The 12731-nt window shown below is 40.0% G+C and overlaps 1 protein-coding gene across 2 annotated transcripts in view; it reads right to left on the bottom strand.

Moving 5' to 3' along the window:
• The window catches only part of spon1a (spondin 1a), a 48696-nt gene extending 36202 nt beyond the window's left edge, over positions 1 to 12494 (bottom strand). For both annotated transcript variants that reach the window (XM_086072067.1, XM_086072068.1), the window contains exons 1-3: positions 11909 to 12494; positions 10729 to 10835; positions 4785 to 4918 (exon numbers count right to left, since the gene is read on the bottom strand). In XM_086072067.1, coding sequence (XP_085928193.1) covers positions 4785 to 4918; positions 10729 to 10835; positions 11909 to 12146 — 479 coding nt within the window. In that variant the 5' untranslated portion in view covers positions 12147 to 12494. The remainder of the gene's footprint in view (positions 1 to 4784; positions 4919 to 10728; positions 10836 to 11908) is intronic.
• Between the last annotated feature and the right edge of the window lie 237 nt (positions 12495 to 12731).

The following is a 12731-nucleotide window of genomic DNA, read 5'->3' as shown; positions in this document are numbered from 1 at the left end:
TTTTTATTTATTTTCAAACCACATTAGATCTTGCAAGTGTACCTAATAATGTGTCTAATTTGCAGACGTGGGCACTTCCGTCAACCGCCAACTCCGTTCAATGACGATGCACACTTTTCAGTGAGTGCACAATGACGCAAAGTAAAAAAAAAAAAAAACACACGGACTGAGCACCGACTAACCGGGTTTACGTCAATTGGGGTGAGTACTGACGGTCCTTTTTAGTCCGTGTATTTTTGCGAGGCTTCACATCATAAAGCATGCTCCGAAAATGCGGTAGCACTCGGCAAAAGCTTGAGCTCGTCAGCAATGGGAATTGACTAATAATGGAAGTGCCCAGCTCTGCTCATTTTTATGTGGCAACATGTTGTTTCTGTGGAAAAGAGAAAAAAAGATACCCTTTAAATGATGCCCCCCCTCACTCCTAATTGTTCCCACTTTAATCTCACCCCAATTTCATATAGCTCATGGAGAGTCGCACACACTGCTGCACCTTCGCCCACTTTACTGGGCTGGCCAGACAATCAAGTGGAGTAATGCTTACTTAACATCCAATTTAAATTCTATCTCACTTTGCTAGGTCCACACCGCAACCGATCACAATCATGCCTAAAGTGCATTGATTTGAAAGGGTGCATATGTGTGTGTGTCCAGAGAGAGAGAGAGAGAGAGAGAGAGAGAGAGAGAGTTAAAATGATAATTTTCTTTAAAAAAAAAAACTCCTTCCTTTTTTCAAGCTAAAGAGATGTGAAGAATAAAAATTCAATTCTCATTTTACCCTACCAGAGATTAAGAGAATGCATGTATTTATTTTCGCTTCACCTGTAGATTAAAGAACAAAACAGCAACTTTGAGAAAATGTGTTGCAAACAGTGCACAAAAAAGGGATGCGATAATGGTGGCCGGTGTCCTATCGCTTTGAGTTTGACACCTGCATGTGGTGGGATGTTCACTGATTTGCTGTCTCACTAAGACCGCCCATCAGAGTGCAACACACGACCCCGCATATCTCACAGCAGACGGAGATGAGGAATAAATTGCCTCCCACCTACAAATGGAGAGAGAATTGATGGCGGAAACTTCACAAGTGACTGCTGTACTCGCACATGACTTATTAAGGCTTTAAGAACCGCGATGAATAAAGCCTGCCGGTTCCGCTGTGGCAAAGTAGTTTCACTTTAGGCGTTTACAGGTCACATTCAATTTTATGAAGAGGTGACTCCTGGTGAAATGCATAGAATGCAATTATTCACCGTCCACTACATAGACACATCAAATTGAAGTGTTGGCTTTGCTGCTAACAGTGAAAAGAATGTCATTTATGTTATCCATCTTATCCAGTGGTGCCTTGAGATACAAGTGACACGACTTGGGTTTTTCGCGATATGAGCCGAGATATCAGTGCTGTGTTGTGGCACCTTAAATGACTTCAAACCAAGCAGGAGATTGTGAATAATAAAAAAGAATAAAAAAGCTTCAAGACATTTAATGTCATCCCCGGTTAAAGTTTACAGACAAAACAAATTGCATAACACAGGGAAATAAATGTTCATTTACAACAACATTGCTTCAAAAATGCAAAAAGCCGTAGATGGTCTCAGAATAGCATCATGTCACTGTGTTATAGCCCACAAATTGAGCAGCACATGTCTGAAAGAGTAACACTGAAGGCCCTATTTTCGTACCCAGCACAAGTCTAGTCTGGATGGAGTTTGCTTTCTTTTGATATTTTGCCAGACTAGCGTGCATAGAAGAGTGTGTTTGCTCTGTTGTGGGGTGGAATGCAGCCGACTCCCGGCCAATCAAAGCGGCTCCCCATAGCATAAATTGACTCGCTGGAACTGATTCCCACTCATTTACAATCGACCAGACGAGTCTTTACTCCACATTGCGCAATACATAAGCATAAGTCCTCAACATCCTCAGCGGTAGATAAAATAATAATGTTATCAACCAACAATATAGAAAATGAGCTCAAGTTAAGACCCAGCAGTTTTGGTTGAGAATAAATCCCAAGTCCTGAGATTCCCAGACAAAATCGAATAATAAAACTGTGTTTCCTAAAAAATAGTCTAGAGACCAATCTTGAGGGCTACCACAATGAAAACTAACAGCTGTTTCAAATGGTCAAAACACTCCTCAGTGATGTTTGTTTTTAATGGAATGTGTTGAATATGAAACAAACTCTTTGTTGGCTGTTGATGACAGCTACGCATTTTTGAACAACAGTATCCCGCTACTAAGGCAGTGTTCAGTGATCAATAAATTCATGTTGACACTTTCAAACGAATCTACTGGCCTTTGCAAACTGCTAAAAAACCCAACTGCAAATACGTACGTTGCATCACCAGATATCACATTGACGCATGGCGCTATAACTGGATGCCGAATGGCCTAAAAACATCATTGCTCAAGACTTAGGACAAGAATAAGCACCGTAGTCCAACTCTGTCATCATGATCCCAACCTTAAGCCCAACCTAACCACCACGCTCAATCTTTCCATCTGAAAGACAGCAACTGCCCACCAATTATGCTGCAGTAAACCAATCGGGAGGGGCGACATGTGAGTCACGGGGAGCTTTTAACAGACATGCTTTTAATTTCAAGGACATATGTTGTTGTTTTTTTTATAATGGCATCTTACATTTAGACTGACAGATGTGCAGCAGCTCCGCTCAGGGAACAACATTGAAAGAAAAACAAGTATTGGACGTGTTAGGCTAACCAAAGTCACCCTACAATATTTGTGATGAGTTGCTTTATTTTCGCCAATGTTAGTTGCTTCGTGTATTCACAGATTAGGTGAAAACTTTTACATACCACAATGTTTCAACATTGGTTGAGGTGTGACCGCCTGTGTATATTCGTTGACTGCATCCGTCTGTGTGAACATCTCTTCTCTATGAATAGCTCTCCTATTAAAAAAAAAATGCTTGAAAGGACGTTACATGTGTCGATCAATACGACTTCATTGAAACTTTTGTTGCGCTGCTACCCAGAGGCACACAAGAACCTTCGTTTTGACATCTGCAGGTAAGAGAAGAAGCCAAGATAAATACCCAGTGCCAGCCTGTAATCAGGATTTCCAGAGGTATCTCTTTTGAACGCTAAGCCTTTTCACGCTCTTCTTCTTTCCTCCCCCAATGTCAGGGTATTGCTATTTTTTCTTCTTTTGAGTGTATCCATCCAGGCTGCACACTTAAAAGTCCTGGGAGAGAACTATGACAAGCAAATATGAAGAAAAAAAAACAAGTTGACTATAATGACCAGTTATGAGATGTGTTGAATTGAACATTGGTAGCATAGAGGTTCATAGCTGCTTTATGCGCATCTTATGCAAGATCATTTCCTATTCAACGTCATTGTTGTGATAAGATGGGCCTTTTATCATCCCTCCCGCTCTTGAACAAATAAACTGCGGCGATGAAAACAATGCGGTGAAAAAAGGTAAAATAACAATTACGCAATTGATTTGTTTTTCAGCTCTAAGGTATCTTTTAGCAAACTACCCCTCAATACTTCGCTATACTCGTGAATTAATAAAAGGATATCTGCCATGATTTGTCTTCAGCTGAACATGAATAACATTGTTTCTGAGTGGGCCCGGAAGGCACACAATGAAGACATTTATTGCTGTCAATCAACTATAAAAACCAATACAGGTTAATGAATAGCTTGAAAGGTCAAGTGGGAAAGAAAATGCTTTTCACTCTGCTTCAAATGTGTGAGGGGGGGGGGGGGGGTTGATGTAACGATACAGGATTATTATCAAGGCTTGATATGTGCTAATAGCAGTGGTCACTGCAGAAGAGTTTGAACTGCTACTCCTCCACGTTGAACATGTGTAAGCAACCTTTGTTGTAATGAATATGTCTAACTCTGTTTTGCTGGTGAGTTTTCATCTTTATTTGTTGATGTTCTTATTATTATTATTGTTTTTTACAGTAACTGTATTGTACTGTAGGCTACTCTATTTTTTATTCAGATTTGAATTAAATAGTTAAAAGAAAAACTTCAATGCAGCAAAATGTTGGCCAACAGAAAAGTAAGGGAAATTGTGGGGTAATATTAAAAATTAACAAATGGGACAGAATTCTTTTTTCCTTTTGTTTTCTTTTTTTCTGGGGAATGATAATGGTTTCACCATGAATTAAAGAAGAGAAAATTAATTCCTCCCCCCAAAAAAATGATGGGGAAGGGAGTAAGCAAGATGTTGGATTATGATGGACAGGACACCACCATTACAGTACCTCTTAGAATGTCATAAAAATGTCTCACAGATTTTGCAATCAAAACATTACCATTATCCTTTCATCTTGACCACGATCGTGCACCTACTTTCAGGAACATAAACTTAACATCCTCTTGAGAAGATAATAGGTAAAAACACTTATCATGAGACGGAGCCATCAAGCACTCCACAATATTACAATGGATTGAAAGGGCACCGCAAGAACACAAAATTACACACAATTCTTAAGTAACCAAAAATTGCAGCAGTATTCACCTGGGAAGTGTATAAACCAGACAACCCCAAAAAACAGACAATGTCCTCTATGTTTGCCCAACAAAGCATTTGTGATGATCCCGTAACTATCAACTAACTCTTCTGTATGTCAAAATGCAAATGTGAAAGACACTCCACTTGTATACTTTAATGAGGAACGAATATGTCATTTATTATGTTGTATGTTCAATTTTATGTGCGACACTATGTTACAGCTTTAGTTATTTTTGAAAGTGCTCTATAGATAACGTTGAGCTGATACTTGACATACATACTTGAGAAATACACATCCAGAGCCACTAGGGGGCGCGGTCCAGAACACCTGAATGCTGGTGCGTCGGCGAGGTGTCCCCTCGGTCACTGCAGGTGGGCAGTTGATCATAAACTGTGTCTCCTCTTCATCAATTATCTGTAAAAACAACAAATGTTTATTAGATGAAAATAATACTCAGACTTGGCACATTTAGTATAATTGCATCGATATTTCTTGCCATTGGAGCCCTTTAACTGCATGACATAAAGGTGACCTGTCTTTTTTCAATATTTATTGAATCATCTTGAAATAGAAGCTTTTTTTCCCTTGGGAGGTGTGACTTGTACAAAAGATGTATGCGCGTAATCACACTTGAGGTGAGTTCAATTGCCCATCAGTCTTCTAAATGGTTATTCATGCCACAAATGTTATTATTCAATTTTAATAATTAAAATGGGCAAATGGGTGAAACATTTGCAGTCGTTTCATTTTCATGCTCTTCAAATGTCAAGCGTAAGGTAAAGCTGAAAAAGCATTTTGCAACAATTGGGTTGTGTGGGGATACACAAATGTGAGTCTTCACGTTTGTACTGACGCGTTCTAGTTTGCTGGACTCCATGGAAATTATCTCCAGAGCCTAAATGCATTTTACTGGTGAAATAAAGTAAATTGAATTGCAAAGATCAATAACAAGGTCCATCAGAAAAATAAACTCCCACGTTCACAATCATCACACTATTGACTCGGCGTCATTTAAAAAGGGTGCAGTCTGATGCATGCAGATGAACTGTGCACTATATTTGCGATTCATATCACAAACAATATCAGTATGAGAATATAAAAAATGTGTGAAAGCCAATGCTAAAAAATCTATATTTTAGAAGAGGCAAGCAACATCAGGGCTCTAAAAGCGAGAACTTCCTGCCGCCATGAAGCTGTCAGCAGGGAATTTTCTTTGTCAGTTCATGTTATGAATGATTCCCCCTGGAAAATGGATGCTGCAAGGTTTAATGTGTTCGTGCGTGTTTGTGTGCGTGTGAGTGTGCATGTGCGCATAGGTGTGAGTACGTGTAGTGGACTTATATCAATGTGAGGACATACTCTTCAAAACACACTGGTGAATGCATTTTTAGAATGTGAAAAGTCTGTTGGACTTTGTGTATTTTGTCTGAATGTGTGTCTCTGTATGCGGACATAGTAGACTTGGAAGAACATGTTCCCGAAACCACGCACATTTGGAATGGAGGACATTATGTCTTCCCTCACTTAGGGCCTGATTTACGAAAGTGCATTCAGGATTGCGTCCTACAAATGGCCACACAGTTCTTTTTGCGCATTCTCAAAGGCGTATAATTATGCAAAGAGATGAATTTAGCACACATAATTTGTGATTTACCAAATGTGAGACCAACTGTGTGCAAACATTTTGGAATGCCAGAAACAAAAATTTAAGAGACTACTTGAGCTACTGATTGATACAATCACAAGAAGGAGTCATGCCATATCACCTATGACTGAACTTATTTCAACTCTACATCCAAGTGCTGTGAAAGTTCAATAAAATAAAATAAACAGCACCTTTATTTTTCACTTCCGCAAAATTATTGGAGCAATAGATTTCTTTTTATGTTGTTTGTCTTCCACTAACACTTCTAATTCCATCACTTCAAGCAACACTTTCAATCCCATCACTTCAAACTTGATTTTGTGCTTATGATGCTCTTTCAAATGTTCCATGGTGAAAACCATCAGATGTAGGGGAGACTGGGGCTAGTTGCATCACGGGTAAGTTGTCACATTACAATTTTCTTCTCTACCAGAAGGCGCAACGGAAAAGTGGAATACTAGTTTTATTTGTATAAATGGTCAGGGATTGTGTACTATCTAAGAAGAGAATAGCACATTGTGAGCGGAAATAAGTGCCAGTTATCTGTTTTGCACAACCAAGTAAATTTTTTCAACTTCATATATTTTGAAACAGGTGTTGTACATTCTATCAGCAAATCATGTGGACTCATTAGAGGAGCAATTTAGGCATCTAGTCATGCAACAGTCACTGCTCTGTTTTAAGCTAACTTTAAACTAGAGCAATAATTAGCCAACATGGTAGTTTGGGGCAACTTGTCTCAGTCCTTTTGGGGTTTGTTGTCACATATGCAAAGAATGGGTCAATGAAAAGTGTACCTGTGGCAACTCTGTTTACGTATGCCAGAATTGTTCTTCAGATGATGAGTCTGAAGAGTGAGGAAAATAGTTTGCCAGGTTTTGTCTCATTGTTTAAAACTTGATTTTCCAGTTGTTGGAACTACAGTATGCACACATGTCAGGACTGGTTTAAGTTTCATGATGAAACATCCATCCATGAATCAAAATGCTTTATTTATTAATTTATTTAATTCAATTTAATCTAAAATGTCCTGATTAAGGGAAGCAAAACAGGCACTTGAGGCTGAGAGCTATGACCTACATGCCAGCATTTTCTAAGGACTTTAATTAATTTCATAATATTTCATGTTAAAGTTTGCTCAATGACTTTATGGTAAATTTTCAAGATCAATGATAAACAGTTTCTCTGGCTGTACAAACAAACAACAAAAAGCAAGAGAATAAGGATATGTTTGTCCTTGTTTTATTAGTTGCAAAATCCAGTGTGCCATCTTACCCCATATGGTGTGACAACTTACCCATTGGTGTGGCAAAATGTCACATGTTCACTCCCTCTATTTGATGGCTTATAACTCTATACTGACACAAGGTATGAAAATGACATGAATACAAAAAAATATACCGAAGACTTTGGTCTTTTATCTGGTATACATTTTGTTTATATATGATATATTGATTCCAAGAAATATATAAAAGTATAAAAAAAAGTGATATAACTAGCCCTGGTCTCCCTATAATGCTTAAATGCATGTTATTTTGCATCTTAGTAAATCAGGCCAATGGTGAGTGTAATTGCATTCAAACTGTTTATGAGATGATCATTAGGTGATTGTTTTTTTCCCTCCCTCCTTCCTCAAGCATATATTTTTTTTAAATCTTAGAATCTCTGGGTGCTAATTAGTGAACCGCCAGGCTTCCCGTTCTGTCATCCTCTGTTGGTCATTATTACTTTTCATGCTTCTCGGATGGGTTGCGTCTGTGAAGACAAATTCCTTGTGTGTTTTTACATATTTGGCCAATAAATCTGATTCTGATAGTGATCATGGGTGGAACAACTGAAAACAACACTAAGTTGTGGTAGTTTGTGTGGGGTGATGATAATGTGTGCACTGTGGACATCCTTAAAGAACATGGGAGTTTGTAGAGTATTTAGAGAAAGTGAAGACATTTTCAACAGCCTTTATCAGTAATATGTGTGCGCACATGCGTGGGTTGCCTGTCAGCTTAGACCCACTCGATATATCCGTGGTTTCTTAAAGGAATCCTCGAGTGACCTGACTGGATGTCAGCACATGTTAAAAATCGGTGAAGCCTCATGGGTATCAATTAAGCAAAGTCTACACAAAAACAAAACAAAAATTGCTAAGTGGGGACTTTCGACCTTTTTTGTTTACATACTCATTCCTGTCGAATGTTACAAAAAAAGACTGGAATGATTCAATCGGGAAAAATGGTCACAGCATGTGGTAAAAGTTTGGCTTTAAGTACGTTCTATGATTTCAATGTCACGTCATCCCTGCCATGCTGCGCTAAAGCCTCGTGAGGTTTGTTGCCAACCTCTGATTTGACTGTCTTGAAACCCGCCTGACCCTTCACCCCCACCACAGTATTTCCCGAAACGTATTGTCCCATGAGATACCGCCCACCAGTTTAGCCACTCTAACATGCACACGCGGTGGCAGCTGAGTGTTGGATAAAAGTGTTTCTCACGAAGTCAGGAGCCGTCCTGAGAGGATGACGCGATGAGGCACACTGAGATTTCCAATGAGCTGTGCGTCAAATAACGTCTTGTGTTGTTAGCTTTTCGCTTTTTCTCCTAGCCTGGATGCCTGCCCACCCATGTAGGAAAAGAAGAATGGAGGAATTAAATGCGTGTAGTTGGCCAAGATGTGTGTGGGGTTGACAAAAGGCATAAAAAGCAAAAGATTAAGTGAGATGGTGACAATAGAGGAATACACTGTACTGCACTTCTTGACAGCAGTATATTTTCACATGACATCAGGAATAAGATAGCAGTGAAGGTTCTGCAGTGGTGCAGCGTGGGTTGCCGACGCCTGGAGCAATTCGGACAATTTAGGCCCCCTAGCCCTATTACCAGTCTGCACCAGGGTTAGAATAGTTTGGGAAAAGCGGTTCGGAAAATGGATGGATGGATGGTTGTAATTAGTTTTTAGTGCAAGTTTGTCTTACTTTTTTCTAAATGCTTCGTTTTAGTTTCTTTATTATTGGTATTAGCTTTATATACGTGTATGTATGGAGTATTTGACGAGCGCTAGATTGTTTGACGTTCGTACTTCTGATGACTTTGCAATAAATTAATACATTTAAAAGCTCATGTGTGATATTCATTGACAAGGATTAAAACAAAGGACATTTCGGCTATAATTATCTTTCGTTTAGAGTTAGTTTTATAAACATCAAATGTAGTTTCCGTTAGTTATACTTTTTCTTTTAAAAACACTAGCTATAACCTTGGTCTACACATATATAGGAATTGTATCTTAAAATGTGAACATCTATATTCTTTTTAATGTTTAAAATGTGGTACTACTGACACTGAAATGTGTGAGAGTGTGGGTTCTAGAAATCATTGAATACATTCGTGGCAACTTGTTGTGAAGTGAACCGCCTATACAGCGCTCGTAGTTTGAATTCTTGCTCAAAAGTCAAACCCAAAAAAAAAAAAACCTCAGTCGATCGTTGGCTCGTACCTTGAATTACTCGTAATTTAAGTGACTCATATCTCAAGGCACCACTGTATGTGTACAACGTTTGCAAAATAAAAAGCAAACAAGACAGATTGGCAAATATGTGCAGCTGGCCTTTTGCAGTGATATGAAAATCGGGATCCGCCGGCATTTGTGCCAAGGCGCAGATGCACTGCCTACAAAATTGCTTGCCGGGTCCAATGTCTTTTGTCCCCTTTGGGGCAATGTATGTTTCTTTGTGTAGCGTTCTACAGCATGACGTTTTAGCATCCTCTTACATCAAGCGACTCCAGGCTGGGATGTAAGAGAATAGAAAGAATTCCTGCGACGAGTCTGTGAGGAGTCTGCAGGGCAAAAATAGAATATTCTACTTTTTATGTCCACTAAATTTACAGGCTAAGTTCACAGCGAGTGCCACCGCATAGCAGTGCAACTCTGGTATATGTGGTCACTGTGCACAGCAGATTGGGTTGCAGTTTCAATAAATCAACAAAGAAAAAAATTCTTGCTAGGCGCACAAACATGTGGTTGTCTCTAATTATGTTTTTAACTGAGATTACAAAGACGCTGCATGATGGGCTTTAGCACTTCCAGTTCTACACTATCAAGTGTACACTTAACGAAGCATACTGTTAATGTATTTATATCAATTTAAATATCCGTGTTGAAATGTATAATAAAGACAGAACGATAAAAGTGACTCAAGCATATTCCGTGACCATTATTTCTCACACCATCAACCAATATTCTCCTGCTATCTGCTACTTGCACCGCATTAGGACTGCAAAGACTTATTTGGACCCTTCGCTATTGTCAGGTGTGTGTAACGGCACCCCGCTGTTTTTTCCTTCCATCTTCTTCCTCCGGCTGGATTTGCCTCAATGAAATGCTTAATTGGCCTCTAAACTCCAGCAGCTCCTTTGAGAGTACAGTAAACCACACACGAGACTGCCTCTATATGTTCGTTATGTTCACAGAGCCATAGAATACATCAAAAGAAAACGTTGACATGAACAATTCTGCTTGTTAGAGGAGTTGGAAATGTTGACGTGTCTAATAATAATGCAAATGTTTCTGACTATTTTATCTTACCTGGAAATTTCCAACGTAGTCCTCCTCCTTGTCTCCTGCTGTGCCGTCCTTCAATGCGATGAGGGTGAAGCCTCTGAAGTAGGAGGGGTTGGTCGCAAACAGAGACACTGGATGGAGGGGAGTCAAAGCAGCACAAGGAATTGAGATCAACTTTTATTCAGATGCCACAACCGCCTAACATAACATATAAATAATATTTTCTTTTTTTCCTTGAGGATGCAAGTATATTTCAGATTTACAGATGTGTGAAAAGATGTTTAACATGAAGTAGTGTTTATCAAGTTGGACGTTAAATCACTAAAATGATATGGAACATTTCAGTTTACAATGTAAAAAAGTATTATAATAACAGCAACATAACAATGGAACAAAGGAAACATCAGGGCTCAACCCCGACACAATGTAACATGTACTTTAAAATAGAGTAACATCTATGGCTTTGTTGAGCTACAGTCAATATATTTAATATTTCACATTTAGATTTGAAACCCACATGGGAGAGAGAAAAAAAGAAAGGGGGGTGTGAGTTGTCAATATGGGGCAGAGGACCACCCAAGATGCACAATGACAAAATCCCCCAAAATTCCGATGAAAGCCATAAATGTCTTAATTTTCTTTTACTGATAAAAAACATATATATAAAAAATAGTAGACATTGGGGAAATATTGGCATACAACATCACAAACATGGATTTTATTTGGAACTGGATCTATTTGCTTGCAAGCACTCGCTAGTGCCATTGAGCAAGGCACTGAAACACTTAAGTAGTTTAATTTACCATTGTCACAATTTTGAGCATCTTCTTTGCCCTTGCAGGACTAACACATTAAAAACTAATTAAATAAATAAAAGACAAGAATGCAGATATTCTCAAATGTGTGCATTCATTTGTGTTCATATATAGCAAAGTGACAGCAATAACAATGTCAATGCCTGTGCAAGAGATGGCTGATAGAGCTGTGCTCGAATATTGTAATAATATCAACCCTGTTGTTTTGACCACTTTTATCTCATGTGCTTTACTTTACAACCTCTTCTATTAATTTTTGCTCTTTTTTTAAAAACACGTCTAATTTTCCTCCGAGTATGAAATAACGTTTAATTTGAAACCACTTCCAACCTAATCTAACATGATACAGAAGTGTCACGTCATTGAAAGGTGCAAGGACGCGCGCTAACCTCTGTAGGTGCTCCCTGGCTGGTAGTTCTCGGGGTCTCCTTCCACGCGGAGCCTGAACTCGCTGTTGCCGTCCCTCCGGGCGCTCTGAGCCCGCAGGATGCGGCTGCAGTAGCCGTCCGACCTCGCGCCTGAGTCGGAGGGCTCCTCCGTGGACATGAACGTGTTGCACGCCGCCGTGGAGATCAGAAACAGCAGCAGCAGCAGCGTGACGCGTGGGTGCCGCCTGCGCGATGCCATCCTAAATCTTAAGACAAACTTGCGGGGAAGCCGAGAGGGGGGGGGGGGGACAAACTTCCGACAAAGGCCCCTTTTTACTCCAAAATTTGAGCAAAGTGCCGTCTGCTAGGCGGCTGGATCCATTCTGGGAGATGGCAAGGACCGGGGTGGGGAGCGACGATGTGCACTCTCCGAGGGAGACGCACACACTGGAGGCGTCTGGCGAGAGTGGAAAGATAAGCAGTTTAGGGGTCCGTGGAAATGGCCGAGCGTGCAATGAGTGTTGCGCGGCTGTCTCCAAGAGCACAGCTCGTCCTGTTGACCAACCAACCAGCAAAGGCAAACATCCTCACAAAGGAGAGGCAATGCGTTTGACATGCCGAACTCGGTGCGTGTGCGCGCCAGATTGCCACGGCCACACACACACACACACACAGGTGCGGGCGCGCGCACACACAAGCATACAAAGTATTCATAAGTTAGAAAGAAAAGTGGTCGTTGTCGCTAATTCTAGCAGAGAACACCAACCGGAAGTTTACATGTCACTGTCTGAACACGTGCAGAAAGTGGGCACAATCAATGTAGTACAGGTTTTAGTGAGAATGT

This window comes from Leptonotus elevatus, chromosome 3 (assembly GCF_054856555.1).
Source record: "Leptonotus elevatus isolate MCC_2025b chromosome 3, RoL_Lele_1.0, whole genome shotgun sequence".
Lineage (NCBI taxonomy): Eukaryota > Metazoa > Chordata > Actinopteri > Syngnathiformes > Syngnathidae > Leptonotus > Leptonotus elevatus.
The sequence above is the reverse complement of the archived record's forward strand: the minus strand, read 5'-3'. Positions and strand labels throughout refer to the sequence as shown.